Genomic DNA, 20,572 nt, shown 5'->3' on the forward strand with positions numbered 1-20,572 from the left:
CTCTCTCATTTGGTTTCCTAATCTTGCTTCTCTTCAAGGTCCCGAATCTACCCCCATCTCTACCTGTGAGTCCCACCATGACCACCTTAGCCCCCCAAGTCTCCCCCTTGTCTTAGCACCTCTAAGCCTGGTCCAAGCAAGTCCTATGTTGTCTTGAACTCTGCAGGCCCAGAAAGTTGTGTGACCCTAGTGCCTCCAGTTAGGAGGGGATTTCCTAAAGACGGGGTTTCAGTGTTCCTGCACCTTCTGTGATGCTTATCTATGAGATATATATTAGACACCTCTAACTTGGGGCTCATGACAGAGTCTTGCAAGGTTCTGAAACGAAGTAGCACGCTCTGTCCTTGTAAAGTGTCATCATCTATAGGCACATCAGGCACCTAGCCAGAGCCAGGTGATTTCCCAAAAACTGCAGCCCTGAGCATTTCACTCCTCTCCTTTAACTGCTTCAGTGGCTCCCATAGACAATCTGAAACTCTCTGCCTTGCTGGCTTGACCTGCCCCTCTCTTATTAATCATGTATAGTGTTCCGTCTGCATGTTCGCCTACATGCCAGAAGAGGGCGCCAAATTTCATTACAGATGGTTGTGCGCCACCATGTGGTTGCTGGGAATTGAACTCAGGACCTCTAGAAGAGCAATCAGTGCTCTTAACCTCTGAGGCCATCTCTCCAGGCCCCAACTAACTTATCTCTTACTGCCTCTGCCACATCCCTCCATCCCTGCATTCTGGCTCCATAGTCTTTCAGTTTTGCCATCTGCTGCCACCTCTAGTTTTTGCATATGCTCTCCTGACCACCTAAGCTCAGGTGTTCATTGGGTCTGAGGTCATATATCACTTCCTTTAGGAAGTTTTCCTCAGTCACCAAGTCCAGGTCAGAGCTCAGCACCTCACTTGGGCTCCAGCTTCTGCCCTATCCCTTTCCTGACACCTATACTCAGAACTGAGGGCTGACTTGTCTACCTCCCTGCCCAGACTTTGGGTTCAGAAATGACACAGTTCATCTAGCTGATGTCTTGCTGTATACCCAGCAACAATGCCCACATCTTGGAGGCACCAAGGGTGTGCAGCCAACACACAAAAACATGAATGAACAAGACACATTTTCACATCTAGCAAGAGCGGTGAATGAACGGTATACTAGCCAGCGGCAGAAAGCCCTTTATTGCCAGCCGTTCCCATCATGCGCATCACGCTAACCAAGAATTCATTCATCTCCCCTTGGATAACACAATCACCTTGTATCCTAAACTAAGTTGGATCTCAACGGGTTAACGGATTCTGTCTTCACTTTGAGGAACAAGGATACCGTGTGAGCTCCTGGGAGTTCTGTTCCATTCTCAGGCAAGTATCTTTGTGAGCGTGCACGTGACAGCCCAAGAGTGAAATAAATAAGACACAGTGTGATGGCTCTAGGCATTGGGGGCAAAAGGCACATTACACAGAGTCCCCTGGAGAAAATCCAGGCCACGCTCCATCTTCTCAGCATGCCTTCTCTCACTCTCCAGTGACTTCTAATCTCACTGCTGGTCTGAGAAACCATAACCCGCATGTACTGAGTACGTTTTTATTTCCCCTTCATGAGATAGCCTTGGTCCTAAGTGTGTTTCATTTTTCTCCCTTATGCCTACAAGAGCATCCAATTTTGTTCAGGTCCCCTTTAATGGCACTTAATAAATACATATTCTGGGCCCTGACAGAACAGGCTGTCCTATTCCAAACTGCCTCTAAAGCTTCCTGCTTGGACAACTAGCGTAAAGCCCAGCTGGGGCACAACCTAACTTACCCTTTCCTGCCTCTGTTTACCTCTGCGTGTCTAGGGCAGAGGTCCTGAAGGCAGCCGCCTGTGAGATTCACCTGGTCACCTTCCTGAAGCCCAAGGCCATGGCCATACCCAACCTGAAGACGTCAGCTGTCTCTGGGTGGGCTCCTGGTTTGCTGCAGCGTAGAGCTACCCAGGTCATTGCAGCAAGCAGCCATGCTAAGAACCCCAGCTAGAATCTCAACATACAGTGAGCTGTCAGCCAAAATGAGTGGAAGCTACAGGTACAGGTCCTGCATTGCCACCTGTCTGTCCCTGCTTCCTCTTTTTACCAGGAGGCTGAGAAGGAAACAGAAAGGGAAAGTGAGCTGAGAACATCTTGGAGTGAACCCGAGATTGGGAAACGGACTGGGGAGTCTTGCTCTTGCGTCAGACAGGCTTCGTGCTTTAACAAGCCCAGGGGAGGCGCGTTGCAGATGGTCTGACACAGACAGGGATGTCTTTCTCAAGAGCCCTTCAGGAGCCAGAGCTAACCAACTGGCACTTGAGCTGTAAAACAGATGTCGTCTTGAAAACACTGAAATAGCTACCTGTTTTACACTCTGGCTCAAGAGGGTTGATCCCTAATTTGTCAGTTGTACAAAGGTCACGGTGGGTCACCTTTTTCAATCTCGGGATCTTCCAATGACTCTTGACCTAAAAAAACAGCTGAGGGACATTGTCCAGTAGTAACTAGGCTCAACGCTGCCCCAGTAGGTCTGTCATCCTGGAACAGGATCTACTCTTAAGGGGCTTCTGTTTCCATAAGCTACAGACAATCACTGTGCGTTTATCATGGTCCCATGAGATTATATCACCTAGTGATTTCCTAACCTTGTTGATTTGTACACTCCTTGAGGTTAATAGAAAACAACATCCCCTAACAGGGCATGTCTCAAATGTTAATCCATATAGACTGGACCTCAGAGCAGAGCATGGGTTTAAGAGGGCACTGTTGGCACAGACCTGAGCGGTGGTGACAGGACTGCTTCTCTACTGACCCAGGCCAGCCAAGGACTGGGCCAGCCTGATGCCACTGACCATATCTGCACGGGTGTCACACTTCCTGGTTGACAAGGGGCCTCTGCATCCTCGGTCTCTTGTCCTTACTGTACCCTGTGACTTACTTCCTTCTTGGTAGAAAACTGTGCTTGTATCCTATGCCTAAGACCCCACATCCACCTCACAATGGTTCTCTGCTGCTTCCAGATCCTCTGAGGCAAACCTAGGCTACCTGGGTTTCCCTGGTTCTTCAATCCAGCACTGGGAAACCAAGCTATTCCTCTCCGCCAAGCCAGCAGTCACCTATCTCACAGAGCTTCCCCTGTGATTGACTGCCAAGTCCCTTTGCGGCCTAGTCCAAAGAAAACAGCAATAGGAAACACCGTTGCCATCAGCCCCACACACCCTGCTAATCCACCCTCAAATCCCCATCTTCCCTGGAACCACCTCTGGGTTTGTAGGCACATTCCAGAACTGTGCGTAGGTCATACCCATTCCCAGAGCCAGTGGAGAACCACCTGTGCCCAGGGCTTCTCCCTGAGCAGGGTTCTCCACAGTTCACTGTCTGCAGTAGCTCGACTCGAGGCAACAAGAAAGTAAAGGTGACTGGTGAGCAATGGTGGCTTCTGGCAGCACTGTGGACTACTGAGCCAGTGATGACCCCACCTGTGGCTACCTGGTACACAGACAACATTCATCCCAGACATGAAAGAGGCAAGAGGCACAGGTGGGAGCAGCTTCAAGCTGCGGCAAGTCCTAGCTAAGTCCTAGCATGGAGGTGGCTTCTTTGTGCAGATGAGTGACAATGCCGGGACCGCCCACGTGGCCACCCACACCAGGCATTCTGTAAGGCCTCGGCACCACTTCCTCCTGCCTTCTGAATGCCCTTCGCTCCTCTCCCACCCCATTTGCTTCGCATCAAGCCTGCTAGGTCACCCAGCCTTAAAGCCTTTCCCTTTCCTTAGAAATGGGGGCTCCAAAGAGGGTGGGCTAAGAGGGCAGGCTCCAGCCCCAGGGAGCTGGGCCCGGGGTCCTGGCCAGGAAGTTGGAAGGCACGTATCCCCTCTGTCCATTCGCTTCCACCAGGCTCCATTCTGGGTTCCCCTTCTTGTCCTGGGCTTCTAGGATGGTTACAGGCTGGCCTGCCTGAAGACTCAGTTCGTGGGAGCTCCTGGCCACAAAAGGGTACGCTGCCACCACCTGAAACACACAGGACGACACAGAAATGGTCAGGATGCTGAACTCAGTCCATCAAGGGTGTCATCCTTGCACACACACACCTCTATTGCTGGCCATACATCACTTCCCAAGCACGTTCTTAGCCCCGAAGATGCTATACCCGCTAGCACTGTGGCTAGTAATTTCTAACATTGTTCTAACAGTTTTCTAGGCTTTGGTTTTTTGACAATGCCATCCCTGTAGTGGCCCCATTTTTTCCCCCAGAAATTGAGACTTAGAAAAGTCAGGAACTCACAATTATGACAATCACATAGCTAAACAGTCAGGTCTGCCTGATTTCAGAACAGGGGCTTTTTTTTTTTTTTTTGAGATAGGGTTTCTATGTGTAACAGCCCTGGCTGTCCTGGAACTTACTTTGTAAACTAGGCTGGCCTTGAACTCTCATAGATCTGCCGGCTTCTAGCTTCTACCTCCCAAGTGCTCAGACTAAAAGTATGTACCACCACCACCCGGTAGAACAGGTGTACTTGAACCCCCTACAGCCACATTTGTGGGTAGCCTCACAGCCTCTCCCTTCCCAGATCTAGGGAGCTGGTTTATCTGTCCAGCCCAGTTTTTAATCTGGAATAGTGAGATTTGGGAGACATGGCTCCTATTTAGGGGAAAAAAATTGAACCTGAGAAAACAATAAGGGTGATGGTGGCACACATCTTTAATCCCAACACTCAGGGAGGCAGACCAGGTGGATCTTTGTGAGTTCAAGGCCAGCCTGGTCTACAGAGTGAGTTCCAGGTCAGCCAGAGAAACACTGTCTCAAAGGAAAAAATGGGGGAGGGGAGCATTAATCAAACTACTGTCTAACTTCCCTATGCCTCATTGCGATCATCTACAAGTGTCAATAACAACATCCTACCCTTTAGGATGTGGGATTTCCTTCTGTATTCTGTGAATACCATTGGTTAATAAAGAAGCTGTTTTGAGCTTGTGATAGGGTAGAGCAGAGCTAGGTGATGGAAGGGGGGAACTAAACTGAATGCTGGGAGAAAGGAGGAGGAGTCAAGAGAAGCCATGTAGTTCCAGAGACAGACGCCAAAACTTTACCGGGTAAGCCACAGCCTCATGGAAATACACAGATAATGGAGATGGGTAATTTAAAATATGAGTTAGCATATTTTTTGCTAACTCTCTATTCCTGGAACTCTGGACCTTAGCACAGCAGGGAATCTTGCATCTACTCACACACTCACACTGCTAATCTAATCACCATTTCCTCCAGGTTGTAAGCTTGTCCGGCTTACATTTAGTAAGGCACCTGGCAAATCTGAGTGAATGGGGGCCTCCTGTTTGCCCTGCTGGTGGGGGTGATGGATTAACTCCCTGGTGTTCTCATGGGAAGTCCCTCCGTCTGGGTCCCACCCCTGGCCAGGATAAGAACTCATCACTGCTTACAGCCTGACCTCACCAGGAGCAGACCCTTTAATTGTAGAGGAAAGATCCAAGCCCTAGTGTAAACAGATGAGGGGTGGCAAGCCTTCAGCCCTCTCCCAGACTCACCTGGGTCACGGTTGGGACAGTGGGGACAGAGGGTTGGGTGGGCTCTGGAGTTGGAAGCCAGTAGTCTTCATGTGTGACTGTCTGGCCTCTGAGCTCCTTCTCACTGGGGATGATATGGTGGTACAGCTGGACCTTTCCAGCAGGCACATATCCCCGGTGTCCTAGGAAACATGGAGAAGGTTCAGTGGCTGCCAGTCAGCTTCCTAGCCTTTCAATGGTGAGGAAAGCCAGCAAATACAAGTGCCTGGCTTCCCAGCATTAAAGGGACGATACAAGATCATCCGGGAACCCTGAGATCTCCCCCCACCGCCCCACCTGTATTCACTGCTCCTATCTGCTGCTGGCTCACCCCTCCAGGAACAGAGGCTTTCCACTGAAACATCTGGCAGATGTTCATTTGGGCTGGCATGACAACTGTTTCCCATTGGTGGCACTACTGCTCGCGTCCCTCTAGTGGCCACCCAGAGTAAGGCTGCTTCCCCAGCTCTCAGGACCAGGGCAGCCTTCTACTGGTGATGCTGTCCTTCTGGGCTCCTTCTGGCCAGCACCTACCCTTGTGCTGCCCAGCTGCTGTCATCGTGAACATCCATCACTTCCTGCTTCCCAGGTAAAGTTACAGTCTCCGCACCAATCTGAGGTCAGTCTGTGTCACTGACACTACCTCTGCTTATGTAACTGAGCTCAGCCTCCCTGAGATCACCCAGGCAGGAAAACCCCGGAACCTTCCTCTAATGTCCTTATATTATATCCCCACAGATGTGTTTTTCAACCGTGCCACTTTCTATTTTATTTATTTCTTAAATTTATTATCATTATTTTAGACAAGGTCTCACTCTATGGTCCCTAGATCTCTCTAGACAGTCAGGCTGGCCTTGAACTTGTGGTCATTCTCCTGCTTCTGCCTCCCAAATGCTGGGATTATAGGTATGCACCAACATACATTGCTCCACTCAATTTTTAAAAACTGGCTTGCTTTCTAAAGCTTGGCCTTATGCCATGGAGTAATATCAATACCATCATGAGCTCGTGAACTAGCTGCATTTTTTATAATACACATAAAAGTGCTTAAGTAGCTATTCTTTCACTGTAGAACAGCGAAACAACTGCCTGTTGGTCTCCAACAAGAATCCTGTGTAACCCTCGCGTTTAAAAGACGCTGCTGGGCTATGTTGTCAGCCTGGGCTCACACTAGAGCTTCCCTTCATCCCAGTTACGCATGAACCCCAGACCTTAGCAGCACATCCCAAGGCCACAACCAGTGGAGATCTTACTGTCCCGGGCCTAAATCAGATTCTGAGAGTGCGGCTGGAATCCAATCATCCCTTCTCATCACTCATCTGTATTTTTCAAGGTACTATTGAAGTTCCTTCCACACATCGTTTCACCCAATAGCATGTAAGTTCTCGAAGGCTAGTCTTGCTTGTACAGCACCCAGGAACTGGATGGGGAAGTTAGCCTGAGTCTTATCAACAGTTCATGTACCACTGAGTCACTGTAAGCAGATTGAGCCACTGCATCTGCCTCTGGCCTCCTGTCTCCTGAATTTGCACAGCCAGATTGGCACACAAGAGCATCCATGCCTCCCTATCAGCTCTTGGCAGCTGGCTCTCCCAAAAGGGGATGAAGAGCTTAGAGGTCCACATACCCCCTGTGTCCACCAGCCAGCGACTGCTGTTGCCTTTGGTATCCTTGTTTTGTAGAAGGGCCACAATTTGGCCCCGTGGCAGAGTCAAGTCCAGAGTCCCAGTCCCATTGATGTCACTTGTCACCTGGTATAGCTTCCCGGGGCCGTATCGGGTCAGGAGAGCCTGAAGCTGGTATTCAGAGCCTGGGAGGAGTGGCTGAGAGAGCAGAGAACAGACACAGGAGCTTGTGATAAATGTCAAGGCTGGTGCCAACATGAGTTGAGAGCTGAGAATCTTGTTCGTTCCTACCTATCACTGAAGGGTCCATTCTGATGGGGACAACCATACCCTCTACTACATGGCTGGCTCTCAGCTTCCAATGGCATTTTAGGAGAAACTTTCGATTAATTCAAGTGTGGATATCTGTCAGTTATAGAACTGGTAGACTGGGCCCCAAATTCTGTGCATAACCCCCAGCTAGTCATCCCACAGGAAATGCCTTATCCAGGTCTTTGAACCATACCAGGTTGTGGGCTTCATGGTACATCAGGGCCTTAGTCATCTGGCTTCTTCAGAGGCCAATACAGGACCACACTAGCCCCTGGCACACCATGGATGAAGGACAGCTAGCTGTGACTCAGAGTGTTTCCACTCCACAAAGTGTCGGGCACCTACTAGGTAGAAGGCACCAGAGCACGGTTTGTACAGCAAGGACACGATGCACTGGTGCAGCAAATACATATAGCAGGGGGCACTGGAGAGATGGCTCAGGGGTTAAGAGCACTGCCTGTTCTTCCAGAGGTCCTGAGTTCAATTCCCAGCAACCACATGGTGGCTCACAGCCATCTACAGTGAGATCTGGTGCCCTCTTCTGGCCTGCCAGTATATATACAGGCAGAGCACTGTATATATAATAAATAAATAAATAAATAAATAAATAAATAAATAAATAAATAAATAAATAAGTAAAACATAGAGTAGAGTTTCACTCAGACAGAAATTACCATCTTGCTAGAGAGAGAGAGTTAGGATCTCAGTTCCTTCCCAAACTGCCTGGCATTTCCGTTGTTTTTCCATTCACTATTTTCAGCAAAAGTTTTACCAAGAAGGGGTTCAAATATGATTATATCCCCTTTCGTAAAACCAAGGGGAAGCCAAATGCGCAAATATATTACCATATTCTCTGCTTACACTGTGTGTATATGCCTGCGTGTACTCTCGGCACTGCATGTAGTTAGTTTGGACTAGGGAGATGTTGGGTAAAGGGCAGGTAGACATCCATGTCTGTCAGGGACGTCTGGGTATAGAACCCGGCCCTGGCGTTGATGCGGAGTCAGCATTAAGAACCAGAATGTACACCTTTGATCCCAGCACCTGGGCGGCAGAAGAAGGCGGTTCTGAGTTCAGGGCCAGCCTTGGCTACACAGTAAGCTCTGTCTCAAAAGTCAGGGGGAAAAAAAGTCATTACAAATCACAAAACCAGGGACGCAAGACCCTGTGCCTTCTTTCTCAAATCCATCCAGTCTCAACCAGTTCAGAGGAGAGCAGCACCTGGGAGTCCCCAGAGAAGGTACACAAAGACCGCCAGGACTGCCCCTGTCCAGAGCCACCCTACTTCTGCTGGCTTTTATGCCTGCAGCCAGAACAGGGAAGAACTCAGAGATCTGTGCTGCGTGCGGGGAGGGAGGGTGGGAGGGAGTATCCCTCCCCACAAACTGCTGCGCAGAGGATCACTTCTTTTTGCTTTGTTTTCACGTGACTTACAGCTGTTTTCTGTGGTAAGAATAGATTGCTTCTCCAACAAGAAAGATTTTAAGGAGAAAGAGAAAGGAGGTTCCCAATGGGCATTTTCTGTCTCCTCCCTTTCCCCCAGTTGCAGAGTCCATGGCCTCCTTGTGAGAACTTACTAAAGCTTGAGGGTGGAACAGAGGGTCCCAGGAGGTAGCCTCCCCCAAGTGGCTGCCCTCTGCCCTCTGACAGTCATGGAGACCGCCTTTACCTGCCCCACTTGCTTCTCTGCATCCCCGGAACCTCTGGTCCCTTCAGAGAAGTCACGTGCTGGCTTGAGATTTCACATCTCATGTGTGACTCAAGGCACTTTCAGTTTTCTCAAATCCAGATGTCACCAGGTTCCTGGAGCCCTCTCTTTTCACAGCTGCCTCAAACTAAGTCCTAGCTATGTAACAAGTTCAAGGCCAGCTTGAGGTATGTGAAAATCTATCTAAACAAAGAAAAAATCAATAGAAAGTAAAATAAAATACAATAACACAGGCTGCCTAGGTATGCTGTTCAAGTGGATTAGGAGATAGCCTGTGTGTGTGCCTGTGTGTGTGTGTGGCTGTGTGTGTGTGCCTGTGTGTGTGTGTGCCTGTGTGTGTGCCTGTGTGTGTGTGCCTGTGTGTGTGTGCCTGCGTGTGTGTGCCTGCCTGTGTGTGCGTGCCTGCGTGTGCGTGCCTGCGTGTGTGTGCCTGCGTGTGCGCGCCTGTGTGTGTGCGCCTGTGTGTGTGTGCCTGTGTGTGTCTGTGCCTGTGTGTATGTGTGCCTGTGTGTGTGTGCCTGTGTGTGTGTGCCTGTGTGTATGCCTGTGTGTGTGTGTGCCTGTGTGTGTGCATGCGTGCGTGCGTGCGTGTGTGTGTGTGTGTGTGTTGAGATATGGGTTTGGTTTGGTTTTTTTTCCCCCACAGAAAGAGAGACAACAAGAAGAAATATTTCCATGAGTAACGGGAAAGAAATAAGAGAAAGGCGTGAACGAAGCTCACCCCACTGCAGGAGAACTGCTGACTTCAGGGAAGGAAAGACACTTACCTGAGTGGTGGGGGGTGGCAGCACCTTCTCAAAGCTCTCTTTAACGAAGCAGAGCTGGCTGCTGTTCTGGCCTAGTGTGTCCTCCAGCAGCTTCCGGAAGTCCGGCTCCGAAACGTGGTAATGAGGCAGCTGGGTGGGAAGATGCTGTCAGCAGAGCCTCTGCAGAAGGGGCCCAGGGGTGTCTGTGCACCCACCCTCTAGTCCCAGACATCTGGTTGCTCTTTTTGTCTGCCCACTGTCCTGTCCCCTAAGCTGCTGTGCTTCGATCAAGGGAGAACAAGGGACTTAGGCCAGGCCCTTCTGTCAGATGTGGTGTGCGAAGGCTTAGAACACGGCCGTTCCCCTTCCCTTGGATTCCGAGGAGTAAAGGTACAGGCTTCGGCCTTCTCTGCCCGCCACCACACAGAAACAAAGCCTGCCTGAAAACCAGCCCATCCAGGAAAGCAAACAGGCAGGAGATGGGGAGAAAGTCAGTGTCCCAACAGTGCAGGTCTATAAGTGAGTGTGCTCGAGCCCTGACCCCTCCTGGGGTGAGGTCATTCTGTTCTCTCTACCCCACCTACTTTAGTATGGCTTATATTGCTTATAACCCAGGGTGTTCTGAGCTCTCCCGTGAGGTGCCAACCCTGTTAAGGCTAAGGCTCTCCCGCCTTCTCATCAGACAGCTCTAGAGTGAGTGAGACCCCACAGCCAAGAGATGTGTCCAGCCCTCTGGGTTATTGCCAGACTCTCCACTTTTATTTGTGATGGACACAGGGCTTTTCTCCTGGGCTGCAGAGAGAAGACAGTTTTTGCTCTGCACTGCAGGAGTGAGGTTAGGTGAATGACCCATTGGATACATTCAAGGGAAGATTGGCAGCAATCCTAGGTAAGCCCTGGCCATCCATAGCACAGACCAATCAGGAGACACCCCAACTGCTTACCCCCTTCCCCACCCCTGCCATACACACACTTCCTATGGCTATAAACCTCCCTAGACTGGCATTCCTACCCCTGCCCACCCAACCTGCAGACTGGTAGGAAAGGGAGAGATTGGAAGACAGTCAAAGAATTAGCCAATCAAATTCATTCTTTTCACACTGGGCCTGAGGCAGAGCCCTGTACAAAATACTGATGAGGGCAGAAGAGGAACCACTCATATCCTTGCCCCCCAGCCCCCAACTGAGAGAAACGTGGATCCCCACTGCTCCAGCAGAAGGCAGGCTCTGCTAAGCACTGAGCAGCAACGTGACTTAAGTTCTGCTGGTGAGGGTAAGGACGAGAAAGCTCCCACTCCTCCAGGGCAGCACGAATTCTGAATGCTTCCTGAAAAACTGGTTCATCTGTCACTGAATGGCAGACACTGAGAGAGGCCTGGGGGACAGTTGAGGCGGGATTTCCAGTTGAAGAAGAGCTTGTAGAAAGAGACACGGTGGCACTCAGGCAGTGTATTGGAAGGAGGGACACGGGGCCCTGGATTGAAGAGTTGGCTGGAGTGGAGAGGTCAGGAGATAGGAAGCAGAGACGAGGGAGAGTCAGGGGTGGGGAGTCAGCTGACAGGGAAACACAGAAGGCAAGGCATAGAAATGGCTCCCAACGCTTGATTCATGAGCCATTCAACTCTGACACAGACATTCCAGGGTAAGATGCGAAACTGCCGCCAATTCCCTCCCAGGCCAGCTCGTGGTGGTGGCTTGCGTAGCGCTCTTTAAGATCTATTCCTGCCTTCAGTGGATAGATCCTTCTGAAAGACTCTTGAGCCCTGTGTTCAGAGTTCTATCACTGCACAGTCAGGGATCAAAACCTACTGTCCACTGTGCATCTGTGCACGAGCCGCTTTCCCTCTCTGGGCCTTGGCTTCTCGAACATGAAAGGACCACATAATGTACAGGATTGCCCTGAGGACTGAGGGAGACACAGCCTGGAAAGGGGGCCAAGCAGGCAGACAAGTGCTCACCAGGAAATGACTGCTAGCAGTACCAGGGGGAGACCCAGCTGGACACATCTACTCCTGACCAGATAGAAGAGACTCCTATCTCTGCCACCATCTCATCATCTCCTTCAGGGATGGATCTGCTACTGTTTTCCCAGAAAAACCTCCCTTGTTCCTGAGTCCCAGGATGACCTAAGGTGGCCTAGAGTTCAGCCTGGCCTCTGTCTCCACTAACTGAAGGAGGGAGAAAAGGCTTGAGAGACATCTCGAGGATCCCCACTAGGTCCGAGGTCCCAGTGGCCTATTTATCTCCATTTCTGCCCTGACAACAGCTAGGGCCTTGCCTGACTGTGCTCTACCGCAGCTGTAGTCCCAGCAGCCTTACCAGGGCCATGCTGCTCTCTGCCCTTCGCAGGACCTGGTCGGCAAGGTCCTTCTGCAGGACCACAAATGTGCACAGGATCTGGCCCAGCCACTGTGTGACTAGCTGGTTAAACCGTGGGAGCTCGGCCACTAGCATGGAGTTGAGCGCCTGGTACGTGTGCCGGGCCGCCTCCTCCTCATAGGTCACACTGCCCACATCTAGCAGTTTCTCTTCCACTCGCTCGAAGTCCAAGAGTTTGTCCAGACGCTTCTTGATCAAGTTCTGAGGGCCAACCAGGGCTCTGGCCAGGCTACAGAGTGGGTCCCATACTAGGCCTTTCAGCCGCTGCTTCTGCAGGGAGAGGAGAACTTGAGAGATGAGTTAGGAGGTAGCAAAGGGTAAGGGCTTGGAGGGATGCTGGGGGCAGGGAGCTGGGGTTCCAGGCCCCCTCCACTGACAACTTCTAATTTGTAACGTATCCTAATCTCTGCCTGCCTAAACTGTGGGGCACAATCCACATGGGGTTGGGAATGAAAATGGATGTTGAAAAACATTTGGCAACAGTAAAAGTCTGGGGTGGTACAATGGTCTGTATTCCCGTCAATTATATTTTAAATAAACGCTGACTGGCCAGTAGCCAGGCAGGAAGTACAGGCAGGACAAACAGACAGGAAGTAGAGGCAGGTCATTGAGAACAGGAGAATTCTGGGAAGAGGAAAGCTTGGCCCGTAGTCCTGTCCCAGCCACAGAAGAAGCAAGATGTGACTGCCCCACCAATAAGGTACCGAGCCACATGGCCAACATAGACAAGAATAATGGGCTAATATAAGAATTAATAAGAAGTCTGAGCTACTAGGTCAATTAGTTTATAACTAATGTAGATCTATGTGTGATTTCTTTGGGACTTAACGATTGCAGAAACCGGGCAGGACAGAAACCCCAACAACAAAAGTTTTCTGAATATATGATAACCCAAAATTCTGAAATGTGTTTTATGTGAAGTGACGGTCTCAGCATTGATGATTATAAAATCAAAATTTTCATCAACTTTGAGACTCTTTGAAGATGTTCTGTGTCTTGAGATCTTATATCCATATCAAGTATTAGGCCAAGATATAACCCTTATTTAAAAATAAACAGCATATCATCTCATTAGAGCACAGACTTTACTTATAACAAGTACTCAAATTATATGCATACCAAAGAATTGTTTTAAAATAAACTTCCTTACAATTTATTATCAGTAAATTATAACGGGTATCCGTTACATATACCTATATATCCAGGTCACATAAAAGTTCCTCAGGTAATGGTGTTGATGTGGAAAAGCTTCAGAAGCCTTGCTCTAACCTCGCCGAGTCTTGGCTTATGGTTCGATAATGCAGATGGTATGTAGTGTACACAGAGTGCAGCCCAGGAGAGGTTCTCAATTCCTGGCACTTCTCAGAGTTATTATTATGTAAAGTGCTTGCTTGAAACAGGTTTTGCGCAGAATGCTACTTTCTAACTCAGACCTCATCTGTGTAAATGACCCAGAAGATGGCGCTCTCTGGGCCTGAGCTCCCATTAGCCAGAATGGGGCTATTAATAGTGTCTCACCCCAAAGCACATGTCGAGGGGTAAATGAGGTCAAGAATGGAAAAGGTGGGCACGGCGCCTGGTACAGGGTGCGGCTCACTGCACATCGGTTGGGCTATTTTTATCAGTAAGTGCAGGAATAGCACTCCCTTCCCTACTGGATATGACAATTGTATAAGTGCCTGACTTCTAAATATTACTCTTGTCGGAGCCACCACCTGCCTATCAAAGGAGTGGGATGGGGGCGGGGGGGGGATAGAAATCCCACTCACAAACTGCAGGAAGGCCTCGAGCTGAAGGTCCCTCGCCAGACCGCAGTACTGTTCGGCAGGACCCCCGGGAATGTCCAGACTCCATTCGTGTGGCCGGAAGCAGAGGAAAGCCTAGGACCAACGAAGACAGGTGGTTAGGTCCCACCATGGCCGTCTTACTCCTAACCCCCAATTCAGCAGACCTCCCAGGCAGTTTTTCAGGCCCTCTACATAACAACCACGCACCTACATCACTCTGTTCCTGCCCACCCTAGAGGATTAGAAGGGCCTTGCCAAGCGGGAGTCTGCATCTCCTCCCTCCTTTGGGACCCACGAACATCACACCTATCTGTGTGTCCCCTGGGTGATTCTTTGCCAGGTCCATGTTCTACAGATTCTATTAATGTTTTTCTGTAAGACAATGTACTGCTCCTATTCAAATCAAGGCATTAAAAAAGAAAAGGCTGGGGTTGAAGAGATGGCTCAGTGGTAAGAGGCTGTTCTTCCAGAGGTCCCGAGTTCAAGTCCCAGCAACCAAATGGTGGCTCACAACCATCTGTAATGAGATCTCACGCCCTCTTCTGGCCTGCAAGTGTACATGCAGACAGAACACTGTATGCATAATAACTAATTAAATAATTAAATCTTTTTAAAAGAGAGAGGGAGGGAGAAAGAGAAAGAAAGAAAAGAAAGAAAGAAAGAAAGAAAGAAAGAAAGAAAGAAAGAAAGAAAGAAAGAGAAAGAAAGAAAGAAAAGAAAGAGATAGATGCCAGGGGCTGGAAAGATGGTTCAGTGATTAAGAGCACCTGCGGCTCTTGCAGAGGCCCTAGGTTCGCTTCCCCGCACCCACGTGGCAGCTCACAACCACCTGTAATTCCAGCTGCAGGATATCTTTGACCCTTACCCATGAGAACTCCAGTGGGGTGAGAGAAGCTGTCTTTAGCCCCCAGTTTTGTGGCTATGGGTCACAGTGTGCTCGCCAGCCCTCCTGGCTGACACCTCACACCAGAGTCCCTGCAGTTGGTACCTCTACAGCTTGTGGGTCTGACCTTCGAACTCCGCAGGGTTCTCACCTCCAGATTATCCATGTAAGCACTCACATTGCTCTTCAGCTCCGTCACACACAGAGACACCCACTGGAATCTCTCCTCCAAGTCATCGAATTCCTTGTCCTCTGTCTGTAAGGAAAGCCATCCATGTGAGGGTCAGAAGATCCACACGGGGGCAGTGTGCAGCTGTTTTCCCTACCTCGGGAACTCAGGAGGGACAACCTGGTCACAGAGCTCACTTGCTTCCTAGCTGTGTGGCTGTGGGCAGACATTGCATCCTCTGGGAGCCTCTGCTTCTTTGTGTGAAAATGAGACAAGGATGCCTACTTAGCCTTGCGGTTTCACCGCTGCCGCTGTGGAAGAAGTACGCACTCAGCCTGAGCAGCTACGAGGAACTGTTCAGACTGGCGCTCTACCCAAGCCCAGAAGAGCCTAGCTCTCCTATAAGCAAAGAGGCCCCCAATACTGGTGAATCAAGTGGTGTGCCTCTTTGTGGTCCCTCACTCGCAGCTTCAGCCACCTCGCTGTCCAAAGGTACCTCACCCTGCGTTCGTCCCTGTATCTTCTTCCACCAGCACGCACTCACCCTGGGTACCAGCCCCGCCTCCTGCTTCAGCAGCTGGCTCAGCCTGGTGGTCTTCTTGGAAAGAGTATGAGTGTTGATGCGGGCCAGCCGCTCCCGAAGGCTCAGTTGCTCTACCTTGGTATACTTTAAAGCTGTGGTGACACCAAAGAAAAGGACATTGTGGGTGACTGAGGTTGACCCAGGAAGCAAATATCATCACATCCTCCTGGACTTGAAACTCTGCTCCACCAAGTTACATCCAGCAGAATGGTAAATGCTGGGAAATCCAGTACTCGGGTCCTCTTTGTCCCAGGAATGAGTCCTGGGTGAAGAGTGTTCCGCCTGCTGTACTTTAACAAGTCACCTCTCCTTGGGGCCCCAGTTTCCTTTCCTGTAAGATGAGGACTCCCATCTTGCAGGATTACTGAGAGGATCACCTAAGACAGCAGGTGTAAAGGGACACTTTCCTGGGTTCCCCAGACAGTTTTATTAAGGTCAACCAAATCCTCTCCTCACTGGGCACCTCTGCCCTCTCCAGCATGGGAGGAAGCCTGAAGACCCCAGGTCTTTTTGAAACCTAACTCTGTTTCCTAAGGTCCAGTGGCAACAAGCAAACTGTACACACTGTTTACCCCACAAGTGGAACTAACTGGACTGACCTCAGTTTGTGTGTGTGTGTGTATGTATATGTATGTATGTATGTATGTATGTATGTATGTATGTGTATATGTATGTATGCATACACACACACACACACACACACACACACACACACACACACACAGCCAGGTGGTGGTAGCGCACTTTTTTAATCCCAACACTCAGGAGGCAGAGACAAGCAGATCTCTGTGAGTTCGAGACCAGCCTGGTCCACAGTGCAAGTTCCAGGACAGGCTCCAAAGCTACAGAGAAACCCTGTCTCAAAAATACAAAAAACAAAACAAAAACATATACTTAACTTGGTGGTAGTGGCACATGCCTTTAATCCCAGCACTTGGGAGGCAAAGGCAGGCAGACCTCTGTGTTTGAGATCAGCCTGGTCTACAGGGTGGTTTCTAGGACAGCCAAGGTTAAACAGAGAAACAAGAGAAAAAAAAAAAACCCAAACGAAACAAACAAACAAAATCCATACTGACCACCATTCCATCTGATCATTGCACACCGTAATGTGCACGGAGGTATCACACTCTGCCCCACAGATATTTGTGAATTTGAGGTAATTATTTTAAAAGTAAACATGAGGGTTGGAGAGAAAAAAAAAAGAGCACTGGCTGTTCTTCCAGAGTACCTAGGTTTGGTACCTACAGAGGACCCAACAGCTGCCTCAGGCCTCCAAGGCAAGTCTGTGGTGCACAGATACACATGTAGACAAAACGCCCCCCCACACACAAAATAAAAATGAATACTTTTTAAAGAGTAAACATGAGCTAAATTTCCAGTATCGTACCCTCAGTGGGCAGCTGAGTTTCTGGATACATGGATGCTGCTTCAGTTTGCAAATCTATCTACTGCAGCAACGGAAACGGAGGATGCACCCCACACATTCACACACACCACCTTACCTCCCAGTGGTGACAGGACTTGAACCCAGGGCCTTGAACTTATTAGACAAGCATGAAGGAGTCTCAGGATGAGTTTTGGAACTAAAAATGCTGCCCTTGATGTACCCCGAAGCGCAAGTCCTTACCCACTTCCTTGCGCATCTTATACTCATTGATATTGCTGTTGACGTCCTGGAGGGCAGAGGCAGCTCTCTGAAGGACAGGGTGGGCACGGGCATCTGTGGGAGTGTTCTCCAGGATTTTCTGCAGCAGGAGGGGGTACTTGGTAATCCTCTGCAGAGGAATTACAAGTAAGAAACTGAGACCCGAAGGTCCAGCTTGAGGCCTGAGGGAGAAGGTTGCTATTAGGCAGGTAAAGACCATCCTTTAGGGGACTGGGGGGGCTTGCGGTAGTGGCCCAGCTCTGTCGCTTAGCTCAATGTGATAACAGGAAGTCCACTCTCTCCCTGTGGGCCTTTCTGTATCTCATAGTGTCTAGATATCAGGCAGGCAGAGACCTTCCTGGGCTTTGATTCCCGGTCTGTTCAAAACCCAAGTGCTCTGTCAGCCCCGTGCACCCTCTCAGCAGCAAACGTGCTGACCGCATCCTCTTCCTCAGCAGGGGTTACTCAGCAGGACCCAGAGACCCTGCGTCCAGTGTCTTCTCATTCCATAAGCTACTCTTTCTGCCAGATGCTAGAGCATTCTGGAGACCCCTTTCCTCCATATGCTCCCTTGGTGACCTCCAATAGCTTTTAATGTACCCCAAGCCCCCATTTCCATCTCTCTCTTCTCCCCAGGGCTCCAAACTCACATGTTCCACTGCCCTCAACTGTGACTTCATATCTCTACTCAGATAATGTCCCAAGATCAACTCTCAGAGGTCATCCAGTTCATATTTTACTTAGCAAAATAGGTCGTTGCTTTTAAGACATTGGAGAACCAGAGGGATGGCTCAGCAGGTACAGGGATTAACCACCAAGCCAGAGGACCTGAGTAAACCTCCAAAACTCACATGATGGAAGAGAGAATTGATTCCCACAAGTTGTCTTCTGACCTGCACACACACATACAGACACACACACACACACACACACACAGAGAGAGAGAGAGAGAGAGAGAGAGAGAGAGAGAGAGAGAGATGCTTTCACGCTAAACAAATAAGTGTGAAATTTGTAATCTGAAAAAATGTTTTGAAAAACCATGGGAACATAATTTTTAGACTATATGGGGAACACTCATAGCTTCCTTTAAATAGTTTAACATAAAAATAGGTAGGATATTTATATATTAACCCTTTCTCATTTAAAGTAGTAGGTATGAGACTATCCATCATGTCATCCTCATTTTCTGCAGTTTGGAATTTTTATTTTTAAAAAGAATGGTTTTTAAAAAGCACTGTGAGGAATGGTTTTGATGCCCAGGTGACCATCAGACTCCTAACGCTGGATATCTGGGGTTTCATCAGGATTGCCGAGGTCAAGGGCAACTTGGGAGTGGCTCCAACAGGCGTGTAAGAATTCCAGCCCCTAATTGTCTCAGTGTGCCTCCTACAAAACTCAGATGTCAGGGACCAGCCATCCGCCCTATATAATGGAGCCCTCAACTCCTTCCTAAGGGAAAATCTCCTGACCAAATGTTCTGCAAAGAAACTGCTCAGAGGCTAAGAATAGACATGGCAGGTGGGAGCCCAGGATGGCAGCGGGTGGACTATGCTTGCCCTGTCCATCTGCTCTCCCCAGGGGTGTCCTGAGCTCAGATAACTGTGGGCAGGCATTCTGGAAACTCCATTCTAGATTGACATTCCACAGGAAAGAGCCAGCTGCCTCCCAGGGACAACTGCCACCACAGTACAAACCAGAGGCCAAGGGGCTCTTAAAGAGATAACTGCATTCTTTTTTTTTTTAAAGTCATGAAGGAGCCAGGGCAAAATGATGAAAGTTGCTGACATCTGTGGCTCTCTCTCTCTCTCTCTCTCTCTCTCTCTCTCTCTCTCTCTTTCTCTCTCTGTTATGTTTTTGTTTTTCGAAACAAGGTTTCCCTGTGTATCTCTGGCTGTCCTGGAACTCACTCAGTATACACATGCTGGCCTTGAACTCACAAAGATCCGTCTGCCTCTGCCTCCCTGAGTCCTGGATTTAAATACATGCACCACCACCATCTGACTCTGTAGCCTTCTTAAAGTAACTTGGAGGAAAACTGCACACGCCTCTCATATAGATGATAAGAGCAGAATGATAGCCCAGAAGACTGGGGGGGGGGGTGACGGAAGAGGGCTTCTTACACTCTCATAGGTGTGTCACTGGCTGAGACCTTGGGCAGTGAAGCAATTTTCGAAGCACACAAATCCTTTGCTCCACCAACCCCAGCCTAGACAATGTCTACCTATAGAAATCTTGGCTCAGACAAACAAGGATAGAGGTAAGTTGTTCATGTAACTACTCCATGGTTGAAAAGTAAAATCCATCAATAAAAGAGTGGGTGAGTAGAGTCTGTGAGGCAATATTCACAGCTACAGTTAAATTAAATTAAAGCTCTAGAATAGCACAGCAGTCTCTTTAAGAACAACACCATCCCCTACCTGCTTCTCTACCCATCTGTCTGTAACTATACAGAAGAAAACTGAACAGAGGACGGTAATCCCTCAGCCAACCAAAAATGGACTTCATGTATTTGAGTATTATTTAAATATTGCTTTTATATTCAAAATAAATACGACTAGCTGATACAGGAAACCAGAGGCTGTTTTCCTTCTGCAAACATTGCTATGCCAGGCAGCCTTCTAGAACTTTGACTTCCAGGGCTGCTCCACCTCTGCTCAGCCTCCTTTCCCTCACCACCCACAAAAGGTCCTCCCCAGTACAGAGCTCCCTGCCTGGTCTGCTTTTCTGTCTTAAAGGGCAGGCTACCCTGAATGCTAAGCCACATTGAAGGTGAAATCGTCAGAACACATTCAGGAATCACAGGGACTCTCGAGGCACTGTCTTACTGTTCTACTACTGTGATTAAACACCGAGACCAAGGCAACTTACTGAACAACAAATTGAGGGCTCACAAGTACAGCGTGTTCGAATCCATGATGGTGGGACAATGGCAGGGCAGCAGGAACAGCCCGAGAGCTCACGTCTTGATCCACAAGTTGGAAGCAAAGAAAGAACTAGTTGGGAACAGAGAGGCCCTGCACACAGACCTGTGCTACAGAGAGTAGCTGGGGTCTCACACGTCCCTCTGGACACTCAGAGCCTAAACGGGGCCTCAAAATGTACTGTGGGTTCAAGAACCGAAATGCTTGTGTAACTCTCAGACTCTGTCCAGTCACATGATACAATACTAGATTTTTTTTTTT

The 20,572-nt window shown here is 49.2% G+C and overlaps 1 protein-coding gene across 5 annotated transcripts in view; it reads right to left on the reverse strand.

Moving 5' to 3' along the window:
• Nucleotides 1–1,148: 1,148 nt before the first annotated feature.
• Arhgef37 (Rho guanine nucleotide exchange factor 37) overlaps nt 1,149–20,572 on the reverse strand; it is a 39,698-nt gene continuing 20,274 nt past the window's right edge. For all 5 annotated transcript variants that reach the window (XM_026783502.1, XM_026783503.1, XM_026783505.1 and 2 more), the window contains 9 exons: nt 17,373–17,572; nt 15,707–15,837; nt 15,145–15,249; nt 14,093–14,203; nt 12,264–12,593; nt 9,967–10,095; nt 7,182–7,377; nt 5,537–5,697; nt 1,149–4,003 (listed from right to left, as the gene is read on the reverse strand). In XM_026783502.1, coding sequence (XP_026639303.1) covers nt 3,794–4,003; nt 5,537–5,697; nt 7,182–7,377; nt 9,967–10,095; nt 12,264–12,593; nt 14,093–14,203; nt 15,145–15,249; nt 15,707–15,837; nt 17,373–17,572 — 1,573 coding nt within the window. In that variant the 3' untranslated portion in view covers nt 1,149–3,793. The remainder of the gene's footprint in view (nt 4,004–5,536; nt 5,698–7,181; nt 7,378–9,966; nt 10,096–12,263; nt 12,594–14,092; nt 14,204–15,144; nt 15,250–15,706; nt 15,838–17,372; nt 17,573–20,572) is intronic.

Source organism: Microtus ochrogaster, chromosome 18, assembly GCF_000317375.1.
Source record: "Microtus ochrogaster isolate Prairie Vole_2 chromosome 18, MicOch1.0, whole genome shotgun sequence".
In the NCBI taxonomy this organism is placed as follows: domain Eukaryota; kingdom Metazoa; phylum Chordata; class Mammalia; order Rodentia; family Cricetidae; genus Microtus; species Microtus ochrogaster.